The sequence below is a fragment of the Ornithorhynchus anatinus genome, chromosome 11 (genome assembly GCF_004115215.2).
Source record: "Ornithorhynchus anatinus isolate Pmale09 chromosome 11, mOrnAna1.pri.v4, whole genome shotgun sequence".
In the NCBI taxonomy this organism is placed as follows: domain Eukaryota; kingdom Metazoa; phylum Chordata; class Mammalia; order Monotremata; family Ornithorhynchidae; genus Ornithorhynchus; species Ornithorhynchus anatinus.
The window spans coordinates 13,819,082-13,835,531 of record NC_041738.1 but is presented as its reverse complement, the minus strand read 5'-3'; the positions used below and the strand labels follow the sequence as shown (position 1 = coordinate 13,835,531).

The following is a 16,450-nucleotide window of genomic DNA, read 5'->3' as shown; positions in this document are numbered from 1 at the left end:
TAATAATAATGGTATTTGTTAAGCGCTTATTATACGCCCAGCACCTTTCTAAGCGCTGGGGTAGATACCAGGTTATCACATTGTCCCACGTGGGGCTCACCGTCTTAATCCCCATTTTACAGAGGAGGTAACTGAGGCTCAGAGAAGTGAAGTGACTTGCCCGAAGTCGTACAGCTGACAAGTGGTGGAGCTGGGATTAGAAGTCACGACCTCTGACTCCCAAGCCCGGGCTCTTTCCACGAAGCCAAGCTGTTTCTCTGGCTTCGGGGAACAGCTGCTCGCCCGAGACCAGTACAACAGGATAGAAAGATGGGATCTGGGCGAGGGTGGGAACCAGGATACCTGGGTTTTGTCCCCAGTCCAGCAGCGTGGCTCAGTGGAAAGAGCACGGGCTTGGGAGTCAGAGGTCATGGGTTCGAATCTCGGCTCTGCCACTTGGCAGCTGTGTGACCGTGGGAGAGTCACTTCACTTCCCTGTGCCTCAGTTCCCTCATCTGTAAAATGAGGATTAAGACTGTGAGCCTCACGAGGGACAACCTGATTCCCCTGTGTCTACCCCAGCGCTTAGAACAGTGCTCTGCACATAGTAAGCGCCCAACAAATACCAACAGTATTACTATTACTGCCAGGGACACCTCCTGGAAGGGAGAATGGGCAAGGGCTTTAAGATCCTCCCAGGTGTCAACCAGGAGCTGACTTGGGGTGATGGGGGAAACCATGACTTCAGGATTCCAAATTCTCTTCTTCTTCTTGTTCCCAGGATCTACCTGGAAGGGGTGGGAAATGGGACTCACCTTTCGGGAACTCAAATTTGGGTATTCCGGTGGGGGCTTGGGAGAAATCAGGGATCTGTACTAAGGGAAAGTAGGCAGCGGATATAGAAGAAACGGTTCTCTTCCTCTTCCCCTCTCCCTCTTCTCTGTCCCTTTCCTGGTTTATGTCTCCTGGGGACCCTGCGTCAGGGTCCCCAGAAAGAAGAGGAGGGACTGCGTCGAGGGTAATAATAATAATGATGGTATTTGTTAAGCGCTTACTATATGGTGGTCCCTGTACTAAGCGCCGGGGCGGATACAAGCAAATCAAGTTGGACACAGTCCCTGTCCCATGTGGGGCTCACAGTCTCAATCCCCAGTTTACAGATGATGTAACTGAGGCACGAAGAAGTGAACTGACTTGCCTAGTGACTGAGCTAGGATTAGAACCCTTGACCTGGGGGCACTGCCACCTGGGAAGGGGGAGGCGGGGGATTCTCTGGTGGGAAAGATCCCTCCTGAATCTCCCCTAGGAGCAGTGACTGCCCCTCCTCCTCCTGCCAGGGTGTGCACCCGTGGCTGGCACCATCCTGACCAAACCCCGAGCATGCCCATGCCCGCGGGGGTGGGAGAGGTTACGTAATTGGGATGGGCTGCGGGTTTCTGGGCCAGGACAGCCTGGCACCTCCTCCCTGGAGCCTAGTTTGTCTCTCCCCTTTCCGCTTAGGGTCCCCGCTGATCCCTCCCTCCCCCCTGCCCTTCGCAAACTGCCCCTGCCCTCTGTCTTGGAGAGGCAGCACTCGGGCCCCCCAGCCTAAGCCTGGGTGCTGGAAACTTCCAGTCTCCTGCGATCCAGACTGGCATCGTGTGAGCTGGAGCCATGGGGCGGGGGGGCTGGGTTCCTGGGAAGCTCCCTCCCTCAGGGGTCCGGCCGACAGGCTGATGGATGTCGATTCGCCTCTGCCAGATTATATCTCTGACCCGCGCGGGACCCGGAGGGTGGCTGGGTCCAGCTGGGCTGTGCCCACCAGGTGCCACCCTATCACTCCTGGCTGAGAGGCTCCCACCCCATCCCAACCTTAGCCTGCCTTGAATAATCGTCGTGGCAATTGTTAACTGTTTAATCTGTGTCACACATTGTACCAAGCGCTGGGATAGATACAAGATGATCAGGTTAGAGAAGCAGCGTGGCTTAATGGATAGATCACGGGCCTGGGAGTCAGAAGGACCTGGGTTCTAATCCCAGCTCTGCCACTTGTCTGCTGCGTGACCTTGGGCAAGTCAGTTAACTTCTCTGGGCCTTAGTTACCTCATCTGTAAAATGGGGATTGATTGCGATCCCCATGTGGGACAGGGACCGTGTCCAACCTAATTAACTTGTGTCAAAACGCAGCACTTAGTACAGTGCCTGGGACAGGGTAAACGCTTAACAAATACTATTACGAAAAGGGTCAGATACATTCTCTTTATCAGAGAGGGCTCACCGTTTAAGAGGGCTTGGGGGCTACTCTGGGAGTAGAGATGACTGGGTCCCTAGTGCCTCTGGCCACCCCACGAGTCGGCCGAGTCAACCCAGCCTGCAGGGAGTGAGGGCAGCCAGCCAACCTCACCCCGGGGGAGGGGAGATCCCAGCCCAGCCCCGAAAGGGCTGGTGAAACATGAAGAAACAGTCCAGAGATGTTGAGCACACTTCCCCTTCTTCCCCTAAGACACTGAGGAGAGGGATGGGTGGGGCCCCAATGAGACTGGCTTTCTTTAGGATCCCAGGGTCCTGGAGAGGTCATCTCATCTATGACCCTGCCTCTGAACACTCTTGGCCCACACTTGGCCAAAATCCCAGAAGGAAGTCAACTGGGGGGGGTGGGGGGTGTCAGCTCCCCTCAGCCCCCAGGACTGCGACCCCACATTTCTCTGACCTCATTCTCTGCCCCCACCTCCATTCCAGGTCCCAAGGCGTGTCAGTGCTTCAGATCCCACAGGAAAGCCAGTGGGCCCGGACCAGCGGCCCGCCAGAGAGCTCACACCCACGGCCCAGGATATGGCCAGCCACGTGCTCCGGGTGGGCCAGAGTGTCTGCATCTCGGCCCCGGAGGAAGCCAGGAGCTGCCCCCGCCAAGGCCCCGGATGCTCCTATTACACCCCGGACGGGTGGGGGGTCCCTGCCCTCCCCTCCGTGGGAGGGTACGGGCAAGGGGTGGCCACCCCGGGGGGCGGAACCCTTGGCCAGGGTAAGGCATGGGGGGTGGCGGGTGGGGCCGTGAGGCCCCTCCAGCCCCCAACTGGGCAAGAGCCACCCGCCAGGGGCCCACCGTCCATGCTGTCGCCTCTCATCGACGTACCCCTGGAGGCCCTGAACCAGATGATCCTGGAGCTGGATCCTACCTTCCAGCTGCGCCCACCGGAACCCGGGAGCACCTCGGCGGGCCAGGCCCCGAGGCAGCCCAGGACACCCCAGGAAACTGAGGCAGGCGGTAAGGAGAGGCTCTATGTGGCCTGGGCCCCTGGGGTGGGGGAGAGGGCTATCTGGGACCCCGGACCCAGTGGGCTGGGGGTGGCCACCGCAGACCCGCCCCAATTTCAATCTCCAGGACATTAGGCCTGAGCCCCGGGCCGATCCTCCTTAATAGTAACAGCGGTATTTGTTTAGCATTTACTTAACAGTGCCAAGCACTTTACTACACGCTGGGATAGATGGAAGGTAATCACGTCAGACACAATACCTGAACCTCATGGAGCTCACAGTCTTAGGGAGAACAGGTATTTACGGATGATGGAACAAAGGCACAGAGAAAAGTTGAAGTGACTTGCCCAAGATCACACCGCTGGCACGTGGCGGAGACGAGGTTATTCATTCATTCAGTAGTATTTATTGAGCGCTTACTATGTGCAGTGCACTGTACTAAGCGCTTGGAACGGACAAATCGGTAACAGATAGAGACAGTCCCTGTCCTTTGACGGGTTTACAGTCTAATCGGGGGGAGACGGACAGACGAGAACAATAGCAATAAAGGGTCCTAGACACCCAGGCCTGTGCCCTTTCCACTGGGCCACACTCCTTGTTTGCCTTCAGCCCCCTCCCCCAGCAGCCCCCCAACCCCTCTGGTCCCCGTCTTCCCCTCAAACAGCCTTCAGGCAGGACGGCCGGGGCAGAATGGCCCTTCTATGCGGGCAAAGAATCAGGAGCAGAAGGAAGGATGGGCCCTGCCCTCCTCGGGGCTCTACCCTATCCACTCATCTCCTCGCCCCCTCCCCTGGCTATGAAAACACTCATTAGCCCACAAGTGGTCATTACAGTTCGTTAGGGGCCGTTCGACAGATGCACAGCCCGAGGGCCTGCATCTCGGGGCTAATTACCATTTCTAGAAGCAAAATCCCTTAATGAGGGTTATTAATGGCGGTGGGCGGGGGTGGGAGCTGTTCAGCGGAGCGGGACCCCCGGGGCAGGCCTGCTCCGCCTCTGACTCCCAGCCCTGGGAGGGGGACCCGGAGCCCGACGGATCGATCCCTGCAGGGAGGGAATCCTGTCTGTCTTGGGAGGGGAAACTGGCGGGTCCCTCCCCTTTGCGATCCTAACCGGGGGTCGCGAACAGAAGGGGAGAGCCACTGGTGACCTGCCGTTAACTTTATTTACTAAAATGGAGCGGGGGGAGGTGATCTGGAACTTTTAACGGGGGGGGTGGCCCGTGGATAGAGCACAGACCCCTGAGTCAGAAGGACTTGGGTTCTAATCCCAGCAAATCACTTGTCTAGAGTGTGACCTCGGCCAAGGCATTTCACTTCTCTGAGCCTCAGGTACCTCATCTGTAAAATGGGGATGGAGACCGTGAGCCCCACGTGGCGCAGGGACTGATCTGCTTGTATCCACCCCAGCGCTTAGTACAGTGCCTGGCACATAGTAAGCGCTTAACAAATACCCTTTGAACAAAAGGGAAAAGCCCAAGGCGGGAACTGAGTGCCGGGAGGGAGGGCTCGCTGGCCCCAGCTGCCCCAGCCCGGCGCCACCCTCGCGGTCGCATAAAGCGCCCCCTCGCGGTCCCATACAACTCCCCCCGTTCCCTCCACAAACACGCGTCTCCAGGGCAGGCGAAGGCGCTGCCAAGCCGCCCCCGCCCCGGGCTGGCAGCCGCCGCCTCCGTCTGCCCAGACTTGCCCCCTTGCTAATGGGGAAAGCGGGTGTCCCGCGGGCAGGGCGGGCTGCTCCCCGCTGCAGACAGTGACTGGTCGGCCGGGGAATCCGCCCCTTGCCCCGTGCCCCGTGCCCCGCCACCGCAGGGCGGGGGCTCCCGCTCCCCCGGAGCCTCAAATCGGGCTTTGACTCACTTGGGGCTGTAGATTTGCACAGACCAGACCCCGGGGTGGGGGAGGGAGGAGCTTCCCGAAGATCTCCATGAGAAGCGGCGTGCTGTAGAGGGTAGAGCACGGGCCTCGGAGTTAATAATAATAATGTTGGTATTTCCTAAGCGCTTACTATGTGCAGAGCACTGTTCTGAGCGCTGGGTAGATACAGGGTAATCAGGTACCGATGAGGTAACCGAGGCACGGTCACACAGCTAAGTGGCAGAGCCGGGATTCGAACCCATGACCTCTGACGGCCAAGCCCGGGCTCTTCCCACTGAGCCACGCTGCGTGGGTTCTAATGTCGCTCTGCCACCGGTCTGCTGGGTGTCCTTGATCAAGTCACCTCACTTCTTTGCGCTTCATCTGTAAAGTGGGGATTGAGACTGTGAGCCCCACGGGGGACAGGGACTGTGTTCAATCCGATTTGCTTCCGTCGACCTCAGCGCTTAGTACAGTGCCAGGCACATGGTAAGCGCTTAACAAATGCCATTATTATTACTATCATTATTCATCAGTAAAATGGACATTAAGACTGTGAGCCCCACATGGGACAACCTGATTACCTTGTATCTACCCCGGCGCTTAGAACTGTGCATGGCACATAGTAAGCACTTAACAAATGCCATCATCATTATTATTATTATTTCCAATCAGGCTGCGACCCTTCAGATCGGCCCCATCCCAGCAGAGAGGCGATCTGGGGTGGGTTTTGCGGGGGTGGCCCAGGCACTTCCCTCCCAACTGCCCCTGGAGACCTCGGGACCCACCAGGCCCACCCTTGGAGCTGGGTGGTGTGGGGCCCCCCCACCCACACACAAACATACACCCCACCTCACCCCCTCGGCCGGGTGCAGGCAGGCTGGGGCAGGCAGGGAGGGAGCCTGTGGAGGGGGCGGGGGGCCCGCCTTTTGGCAGGCAGGGACAAGCCCTGGGCTAGGAAACATGGAGTGGCTCAACCCTCTGTAATATCAGGGGAAAGAAAGCGCGGGAAAGGTCAGAACCCCACCCTGCCAGCAAAGAACCCCCAGCCCTGTGGCTTGGGCCTTTGAGACACCCAGCCCCTTCCTCCCTGGGGGGAAAGGCTTCTGGGACCACTGGGTTTGGGATAAAGCAGCCTTGCACATTAGTCCCGGCCCGAGGAGACTGCCTGGCCCCAAGCCAGCAGCTGAAAATAAGGACTTCCAGGTATGAGAATTGGAGAACCGTCCTGTCTCCGCCCCGGCATCCCAAGCCAATATGGGGGAGCGGGACTTGGGAGGTCATCTAGGCCATTTCCCAGCCTACTGGCTTCACGATCATCCTGGACAGAGGATGATATTGCCCGGGTCCCTAGCTCTTGGGAGTTGGAGATGCATGGCGATAATAATAATTATGGTACTAGTTAAGGGCTTACTACATGCTAAACACTGCTCTAAGCACTGAGGTAGATAAAAGCTAATGAGGTTGGGCACAGTCCCTGTCCTACATGGGGCTCACACTCTTAATCCCCATTTTACAGATGAGAGAACTGAGGCCCGGAGAGGCAAAGCGACTTGCCCAAGGTCACACTGCAGACATGTGGTAGATTCGGGATTAGAACCCAGGTCCTTCTGATCCTAAACCCATGCTCTAAGTGCTCAGTACAGTGCTTCGCACTCAGGAAGCGCTCAATAAATACAATTGAATCGAATGAATCCACTAAGCTGGCGAACCCTGACGCTTCTCCTCCTGCCCCCAGGCATCAAGTGCATAGAGGTGACATCATTCCGACCCCGGTGCCAGGAGGCCACCCAATGCTCTGACCCCTCGGTCACCCCGCTCTGCCACTCACCGCACTGGACGGGCCTCCTCCTCTCCCGGGAGAATCTCACCACCAACGGCAGCGTCATCTTCTCCGGGAGTCAGACCGGCCCCACCTCCTGCGATCCCCCTCCTCGTCCCCCGCCCACTGGGATGGTGCCCCCCATCCGGCACCCCACCTCTCCGGGCATCTCCATCCCCGGCCCCAGGAGGCGGGACGTCAGTTCTCGCGGGTCCGGTTCCCTCCTGCCCGCGTCTCCGGGCTTCGAGCATGTGCTGAGGGCCCAGCAGAGAGCCAGCAGGGCCTCCGTCCTGTCCAGCAGCCCCGGGTCGGACACCAGCTACAGCCTCGGCAGGTAAGTCAACACACGGGGGAGTGGCCAGTGGCCCGAGGATCCAAGTTAAGGCAGACGCGGGGCCTACCCTGGCCAGAAATTCAGTCATTCAATCGTATTTATTGGGTGCTTACTGTGTGCAAAGCTCTGAACTAAGCACTTAGAAAGGGTAGTTCGAGGAACTCACATGAGTCCTCATGGCCAGGAGGTGGGAAACCACAGGAGGTGGCCAGGACAGCTGGGAAACCACAGGAGGTGGCAAGAGAAATGGCAGCCATCGCTGGCCACTCCAGATACTCCTGGACTGTTAACTCACTGTGGGCAGGGAATGTGTATAGCGTACTCTGCCCACAGCCCCTCTGCCAGTTTTGTTCATACCCAATAATCCCGCCAAGTAAATTTTGCCCACACAAGCACTAAGCACCTAGTAGCAGAAGGAGAAGTAACGTGGCCCAGGGGCAAAAGCACAGGCTTGGGAGACCGAGAAGGTGGGTTCTAATGCCAACTCCGCCACTTGCCTGCTGTGTGGCCTTGGGCAAGTCGCTTCACTTCTCTGTACCTCACCCGTAAAATGAGGATTAAGACTGTGGGACGGGGACCGTGTCCAACCTGATTACCTTGTGTCTACCCCAGTACTTAGAACAGTGCTTGGCACATAGTAAGTGCTTAACAAATACCGTAATTATTATTATTACAATATAACAATAAACAGATATATTTCTTGCCCACAGCAAGCTTACAGCTTAGAGGGGGTCAGGGGAGACAGACATTAATAGCCATCAGGCTGTGACCCGGAACCCCCTGAAGAGACCTGGGGTCCTCGAGAGCTGAGAGCGGGCTTGTACTTAGGGCTAGGGACATGAGGAGATGGGGTGAGGGGGCCGGGGGCCCGGCTGCAACCCCGCCGCTGTTTCCCGCACCGTGCACAGAGCCTCAGGGCAAAGCAGGCCCTAACCAGCAGTGTTTTGTACTGTCCCAAGCACTCAGTACAGTGCCCTGCACAGTAAGCGCTCAATAAATACAATTGAACGAACGAATGAATGCCCAGTCTGAGCCAGCTTAACCCCCGCTCAGCTCCGGAGCGGGGAAGGAGTGACCGTGAGCATTTCTAGTGGGGGTGAACCAACGAGCTCCAGTTGTGGGTGGGCCGTGGGCGGCCTTCCCTGACTAAGCGCCCCCACCTTCCTCTTCAACCACTCCCTTCTGCATTGCCCTGACTCACTCCCTTTCTTCATTCCCCCCCCCCAGCCCCACAGCACTTACGTCCAAATCTGTCATTTATTTATTTTTATTAATGTCTGCCTCTCCTCTAGCCCATAAGCCTGTTGTGGGCAGGGAATGGGTCTGTTTATTGTTATAGAGTACTCTCCCAAGCGCTTAGTACAGTGCCCTGCATCCAGTAAGCTCTCTGTAAATACGACTGAGTGAATGAATGAAAGTTTTATCGGCTGTCCCCTCTTCCTTCAGCCCCCAGACTCTCCTGCCCAGTGGCTCCCCCGGCCTCCAGGCCCTCTGCTGCTCCCTCTCCAGCCTGCCCAGCCTCCGCGTCCGTCCGGACTCCTTCGGCGTCCCGACCCCCGGGCCCCTGACCCCCAGCCCGGCCCCAGTGAGCGAGCCCTCTCCACTCCTGAAGGCCCACGCCAGCAGCTGCCCCCCATCCATCGCCAACTCCATGATGGACATCCCCGTGGTTTTGGTCAATGGCTGCCTGGAGCCAGGGGCCGCATCCCCACAGCCAATCCAACGGCAACTCAGCCCTTCCGGGACCCCCGCCCACCTCCCCGGGATGTCCCACGGCTCCAGCAAGACCTCTTCGGACACCTCGTTATCCGGGGGCACAGACGGTAAGTGTCCTGCTCTATCTGCCTCTGCCCCCTCATCCTGCTCCTCACCCCCTACCTGCTGCGTGACCGAAGGCCAGTCACTCTCCCTCTCTGGACCACAGCACTGGAGGGTAGAAGGACGCTGGAGATGAGCTACAGATCAGCTATTGTGAGGATGCCTTAGGTGGAGAGAAGTCTGGTGGGGTGAAGTGGTATGGCCTTATGGAAAGAACTCGTGCCTGGGAGATCAAGGACCTGGATTCTAATTCCAGCTCCTCCACCTGCCTGTTGTGTGACCTTGGGCAAGTCATTTCACCGCTCTGGGCCTCATTTCCCTCATCTGAAAAAATAGGGAAGCAGCATGACATAGTGGATAGAGCACAGGCCTTGGAGTCAGAAGGTTGTGGGTTGTAATTCTGGTTCTGCCACCTGACTGCTGAGCGTCCTTGGGAAAGTTACTTCACTTCTCTGTACCTCAGTTTCCTCATCTTTAAAATGGGGATTGAGATTGTGAGCCCAAAATGGGATATGGGATAGAGACTGTATCTAACCCACTTTCCATGTATCCACCCCAGTCCTTAGTATGGTGCTTGGCACACAGTAAGCACTTAACAAATACCACAATTATTATCATTATTATTATTATTATTATTATTATTAATTCCTGTTCTCCCTCCCTCTCAGCCTATGAGGCTTGTGTGTGCAGGACAGGAACTTTGATCTGCTTATTTTGAATCCACCTAAGTGCTTGACATATAGAGGGTGCTTAACAAACACATACCACAGTTCTTATTAGGGTGATAGTCTGGGTCATTCTAGGGGTCAGTCAGGCTCTCTGGAAGGGAAGGTGAGGGGTGACGGAATCCCTCGGCTAGGAGCGGAGCATATCAGCTTTCCCTACATTCAGGATCCCCACCTTCTGCCCTGCAGGTCCCAGCAGGGAAGCCCAGCCCACCATGAAGTTTGTGATGGACACCTCCAAATACTGGTTCAAGCCCAGCATCAGTCGTGACCAAGGTGTGTGGGGGGGTGTTTGGGTGTGCATGTGCATAGCTAACATGTATACCTGGGAGCTGGGGTCAGGAGTCCAAGAGGGGCGGAATGCTGTCAAAGACAGAAAAAGAGCCAATGGGCTGAACCCGAAACAGGAGGGATCCCACTCAGACAGCAGGAAGAACTTCCCAACCGTCAGCAGGATGGAAAGGGGGAGCCAGCGAGGGAGGAAGGGAGGTGAGACAATGTAGCCCAAGAGATAAACCCCTCCACCTCCACTTCTCACCAGTCTACCCTGGGCAGGGGCACAGGGGCGGGGGGCTGGCCTGGCTGACTCTGGGGTCTCGTTCCAGCGATTGAACTGCTGAGAAGCGAAGAGCCGGGGACCTTCGTCATCCGGGACAGCACCTCGTACAGGGGCTCGTTCGGGCTCGCCATGAAGGTGCCGGAACCAGCCCCTCCGCCGGGCTCCCAGAGCCAGACAGGTCTGTTCCCAAGATGATGCTATGGTGGGGGGGGGGTGGTAGGAGCGATCGGGCAAGATGGGGGGTGAGGAGTAGGGAGGGGGTGATCCACCCCCTGATCCACCCACCTGGCTCTTTCCAGAGGAGGAGAGTGGCAACCAGATCCGACACTTTCTCATCGAATCTTCCGCCAGAGGGGTGCATCTGAAGGGGGCTGGAGAGGAGCCCTATTTCGGTAAGGGGTTGTGCTGCTCCCGGCCCTGTCGGCCTCCGGGGTGGGCTCTCCTTCTTATGAGGCGTGAGGGCAGTGCTGATGCTCCAGCCCCCTCGATGACCTCCTTGCATTCCTTCCTTCCAGGGAGCTTGTCTGCTTTTGTGTACCAGCATGCCATCATGTCCCTCGCATTGCCCTGCAAGCTGGCCATCCCTAGGAAAGGTGAGTTCTGACCCCAGGAGGGGCAGCTGCTCTAACTTGCTTTGGGCCCGGTTCGGGGATGCCCTAAAATATAATTCGGAATCAAAGCCAACCCCAGTGATAAGCTTCCCCTCGTCTTCTAGGTTCTCTGTCAGTGGCGTGAAGGGTTGTTTCCGCCTAGATTCAGCAGAGATTTCCACGTCTTGGGGTTGTTTCCGTGTTGTTCACCATTCCCTTCCCAGGATGGAAATTGCTCCCAGAGTCCTGGGAGAAAGAGAGCGGAGGGACCCAGGGCTAGGACTGTGGTCTTGGGAAGGTGGGCTGGGAGCATGAACTGCTTAGAGGCAGGAGACAGGAGCCTATTCATATTAATGTCTATCTCCCCTTCTAGACTGTAAGCTCATTGTGGGCAGGGAAGGAATCTATCAACTCTGTTGTACTCTCCCAAGCGTTCCACACAGCTTACAATAAATGTCTTTGAGGATGATGATAAGGGCAGCTCAAAACACCAGAACAGGGAGGTGGGGGAGGAAGGGGGGCAGGGTAGGGCGAGGTAGGCGGCTCAGTCTGTGGCACTATGCCAGCACGGAATGCCCATCCATTAGCCGGGGGTACCCACGCTGACCCTGCAGCTTTGTGTCTGCTCAGATTTTGGCAGTGGAGAAGGGAACGTCACCCCGCCTGTGGACAGGGGGACCGCTCAGCTGAACAGATCTGCTGGTGAGTGGACACCCCCGCCCCCCATTCCTCCCCAGGCACACACGTGTTTCCAGTCAGTGTGGAATTTCTGTGCGTTTAACAAGGTGCCACATTCTTCTCCCTCACTAACCTCATAGCCTCGGGGAGGAGGGGCTGGAGTTGATGAGAAAGTGGGAGTGGGGGGTGTGAGGGGAAAGGTAAGCACTCTCCCCTGACATTCACACACATATACGTGTGTCCATCGACACTGCACACGCCTTTGCACTCTCCCTCCACGTACACAAGCATGTATACGTGTGTCCAGCCACACTGCACACATCTATACACTCATGCAGAGACATATCCCCAGATAGGTGTACACATGCCTTCACCTACAGATGCAAACAGGCACACGGACACACCTATACACACGTGTGCCAGGCAGGACCAGAGGCCAAGACCAAACTGCACACGGCCTTGGGTTCTTGGCTGGCCAAAGGCAAGAGAGACGGGGATCTGCCCCTGTGGGGCCAGAGAGTCGGAGGTGATGGGTGTCGGGTGCATCCACAGCCTGCAACGTCCTGTACCTGAACTCGATTGGCGTGGAGACCCTCTCCGGGGCCCTGGCCGTGCGGAAAGCCGTCTCCGCCACCCTCGAGCTGGAGACCCTCCCCGTTCCCGCTGCCGTCCACTTCAAGGTCACCCATCAAGGCATCACCCTCACGGACATCCAGAGGAAGTGAGGCGCTGTCCCAGAGCTGGGGTTTGGAGCAGGGGGTGGGGAGGGGCAGCCGCAGAACCAACCGGGGCCAGGCAGAGGGGTAGAGTGGTCCAGAGGGAAGAGCCCAGAGCCATGGGAAGCAGAATGGCCTAGTGGCTTGGGAGAGGACGTGGGTTCTAATCCCCGCTCCACCACTTATCTGCTGTGTGAGACCTTGGGGAAGTCTCAACTTCCCTGTGCCTCAGCGACCTCATCTGTAAAACGGAGATTAAGACTGTGAGCCCCATGTGGGACAGGGACTGTCCCCAACCTGATTTACCTTATATCTACCCCGGATCTTAGAACAGTGCTTTGCACAAAGTAAGCGCTTAACAAATACCATAATTATTATCACTATAATTATTACTAACTCTGGCTCCATCCTTCTGGTGCTGTATGACCCTGGGCTGCTCACATTACCTTTGGGCCTAGTTTTCTCATCATCGAGCCCTGCCCCTCACCTGAGGCATCTCTCCCTTTCCCTTCACAGGGTGTTCTTCCGGCGCCACTACCCGCTCGCCACTCTCCGCTTCTGTTGTCTGGACCCGGAGTACCGGAAGTAAGTGGGGTGGGAGAGAAGATTTCACATCTGAGCCTTGGGAAAACATAGGGAGAATCAGGGAGGGAGAAGGGAGCCAGCCCAACCTGCTTGAAGACTGGGGGGAGGGAAAAAGGTGGTCCCTAAGGAACCATCCCTCACCCCCATTTGATACTTCTCTCCCTCCCCGAGCCCCCGAGTGCTCCATTGTTCTTAGGTTCTGATTCCATTCTCTCTCCAGGTGGCAGAAATACTGTAAAGCAGCCAGGTAAGCCCACTCTTCTCCCCACCAGTCCTTGTCCCTCTCCGATCGGAGCCCCATTCCTTAGGGACCACCCTCACAGTCACTGGAAAACCTAAGCCTCTGCCACTGGTCTGCTGTGTGACCTTGGGCAAGTCACTTAACTTCTCTGTGCCTCAGATCCCTCATCTGTAAAATGGTGATTCAATCCCTGTTCTCCCTCCTTCTTAGACTGTGAGCCCCATGTGGGACCCGATTTTTCTTATATCTACCCCGGGGATGAGTACAGTGCTTGGCACAAAACACTTAACAAAAAAAATTATTATTGATGTTATTATTGTAATATACAGATTATATGGTAATAATAATCCAAAGAGGGGTTGGCCTGTTCCCTAGTTTCCTTTCAATCAGCTGCCTGATATCTTCCCAAATCTTGAAACAGGGCGGGGGACCTCTGGGCTATTAATAATAATTATAATTGTGGTAGTTAGACTGTGAGGTCCAGGTAGGACACTGACCGTGTCCAACCTAATTAACATGTATTTACCCCACAGCTTAGAACAGTGTTTGACACAGAATAAGCCCTTAACGAATTCCATAATAATAGTTGTTAAGTGCTCACTCTGGGCCAAGCACTGCACTGGGGTAGATTACAAGACAGATCAGTCACTATCCCTGCCCTATATGGGCCTCACAGTCTAAAGAGGAGAGACAAAACTGGTATTTAGGTCCCCACTTTACAGATGAGGAAACTGAGACCCAGAGAAGAGAAACTACTTGCCCGAGGTCACACAGCAAGCAAGCAGCAGAGCTAGGATCAGAACTCTGATTTCCAGGGTTGTGCTCTGTTATGTTGTTATATTGTAGTCTTCCAAATGCTTAGTACAGTGCTCTGCCCGCAGTAAGTTCTCAATAAATATAATGAATTGGTTGATGCTCTTTCCGCTAGGTCACGCTATCGGTGCAGAAATAGCAGTGATCACAAATGGCATGCAACACGCTGTACTAAGCAATTGGGAAGTACAGCCGTAACCTAAAACATTCACTCCCCAGAAGGAGCTTCGCCCTGTTGAGGGAGACAGATAGAAATATCCACAAGCAAGGGGATCGTAGTAACATTGAATGTTCGATCGAATAAAAAGACACAAATGTGGAAGATTGTAAGCTCGTTGTGGGCAGGGAATGCATCTGTTTATTGTTGTATCATGCTTTCCCAAGCACTTCGTGCAATTCGCTTCGTACAGATACTCAATAAATATGAATGGATATAAGTAGATACATACAAGCAAGCCATAGCTGGAGGGGTCATAAGATTCAGTTAGAGAAGCAGCTTGGCCTAGTGGATAGAGCTCGGACCTGGGAGTCAGAAGGACCTGGTTTTTAATTCTGACTCCGCCCTTTGTCTGCTGTTTGGCCTTGGGCAAGTCACTTCACTTCTCCCATGCCTCAGTTCCCTCATCTGCAAAATAAGGACTAAGATTGTGAGTCCCATGAGAGACAGGGACGCTGTCCAACCCAATTTGCTTATATCCATCCCAGTGCTTACTACATTGTCTGACATACAGTAAGCGCTTAACAAATACCACAATTATGCAATTATCTGCATTTCTGAGAGACCAGAAGTCTCTGGGGACAGGCGGGGGCCGGCACCCCTGACCTGCCCTAATTCCTGTGGTCCCTCCCTGCCCTCCCCAATGCCAGGATCTTCGGTTTCGTCGCCAAGAGTCAGACGGACGCGGCCGAGAACGTCTGCCACCTGTTTGCCGAGCACGACCCGGTGCAGCCGGCCTCCCTGGTCATCGACTGCGTGAACTCCCTGCTGCCGGACCTGGAGAAGATGTAGGGGGGCGGGGGAGCCGTGCCCACATCCTCCGGCCCTCCCCCCAGCAGCCCCTTTGACCATGGGTCCCAGAAGGAGGGCGTCGATACGAGGTGAGCCCCTCAGGGACTGTGGCCATCTGCCAGGGGTGAAGCGGGAGCCGGCTCCCGGGGGCGGCCCAGGACACTGAACTTTGAACCGGAGCCTGGTGGGGGCTCTGAGGGTGGGCAGCCCAGGCACCCTTCACCCACTACTGCCAACAGGAACAAGGTCAGAAACCGGATGAGGTCAAAAAAACTGGATGAGGTCAGAAACCGGGCCTGGGCCCACCTGGCCGCGGACACTGCCCCTCTGCCAGCCCAGGAAGAAGCGAAGGGGGTTAACGCGTAGGGCTCCCCTCTGCTGCTGGGTCTTGAGTCTGTATCCTTGCCCTCTTTTCCGCTTTTGCTCTTCATGCTGCCCTGTGCCCCCTTTCCCAAGCCGACCCCCCTCCAGCGGCCCGACCAGGCCCTTCTTGGGGCGGGGGTCTCTCTCATCACCGATGGGGGCGTCCCGGAGGGCAAGGCCTGGGAAGGTCTGGCCGAAGAGGCCACGCAGGGGCAGGGCTGATGAAGAAGAGGTGACCGGCCACGTTCCCCCATCCCCCTACCCAGGGGAGGTGGCCCTGGGCCGGGGAGTGCAGAGGATGCCAGCCCATGGCGGGGCGGGGATAGAGGCCCAGGCCTTCCAGGTGCGTGACCCTGGCTTGGCATCAGACCATCAAGGGGACAGGGGGACGGGCAGGGGGAAACCCGAACCCAGCCCTTTCCCTCCCTGCTGTTGCAAATCGACAGGCCGCATTCTTCCCCCATGGGGGGAAATCCAGAGGGAGAAACCAAGCCCCAGAAAGGAGGAGGGTCTCCAGAGTTCACTCCAGCCCCTCCGATCTGATCTGGGGGGGGAAACGTGTAAATAAAGAAAAGTCCATTGTATTCGACGCACGCAAAGTAGACCCCGGCCCGGACGAGGAAGGGGTCTTCGGGCCCGGGACACGTGTCAGCCACAGAGTGGTCCCCAGCTTGGTGGGGGGGTTGGGGGGTCTGCCAGGGTCCTGAGAATCCCTCAACACCACCCCCCCACACACACACACCCCACCCCACCCCCAACGTCGGGAATTTGTCCCCCACAGGCAGTTGCAACCGGGCGCGCCAGGCAGGCGGGCCGAAGCGGGGAGGGGGCGGGAGAAACCGCAAGGAACAAAAGCAAAATCGTCAAACAAAGGATCCTTTGGCGGGGGTGGGGGCGGGTCCGGCCCCAATTTGGGTTTCTTTCCTCCCGCAGACCCAGAGCCATAGCTGGGGTGACCCCCAGGGCCTCCCCCCTTGCTGCCCGGCCTAGCGGGGAGGGGTCTCCGGACCCTCGCCCGAGCCCATGGAGGGGAGGGAAGAGGTTCCCCTCGTCCTGCTGCCTTCAGGCCCGGCCGGGATTCCGGGGACTCAGCCCCGGTGGCGCCCCCAGACCCGAACTAGACACTTC

The 16,450-nt window shown here is 56.8% G+C and overlaps 1 protein-coding gene across 1 annotated transcript; it reads left to right on the top strand.

Moving 5' to 3' along the window:
- The first annotated feature begins 2,982 nt into the window (after window positions 1–2,982).
- On the top strand, window positions 2,983–16,112 carry TNS4 (tensin 4). Its single transcript, XM_029074566.2, has 12 exons — window positions 2,983–3,223; window positions 6,808–7,225; window positions 8,672–9,048; window positions 9,958–10,044; window positions 10,374–10,505; window positions 10,627–10,719; window positions 10,843–10,920; window positions 11,548–11,619; window positions 12,148–12,316; window positions 12,828–12,896; window positions 13,117–13,143; window positions 14,818–16,112. The coding sequence occupies exons 1-12, from the start codon at window positions 3,067–3,069 to the stop codon at window positions 14,957–14,959; spliced, it is 1,821 nt and encodes a 606-aa protein (XP_028930399.1). The 5' UTR covers window positions 2,983–3,066; the 3' UTR covers window positions 14,960–16,112.
- The last annotated feature ends 338 nt before the right edge of the window (window positions 16,113–16,450 follow it).

What these genes read in the sequence shown, in the direction of transcription:
- TNS4 (XM_029074566.2), top strand. Translation starts at nt 3,067, where the DNA reads ATGCTGTCGCCTCTCATCGACGTACCCCTGGAGGCCCTGAACCAGATG. An exon ending in ACCAGCTACAGCCTCGGCAG is followed by an intron (nt 7,226 to 8,671) that starts GTAAGTCAACAC and finishes CTCTTCCTTCAG; the next exon opens with CCCCCAGACTCTCCTGCCCA. An exon ending in CTGGACCCGGAGTACCGGAA is followed by an intron (nt 12,897 to 13,116) that starts GTAAGTGGGGTG and finishes TTCTCTCTCCAG; the next exon opens with GTGGCAGAAATACTGTAAAG.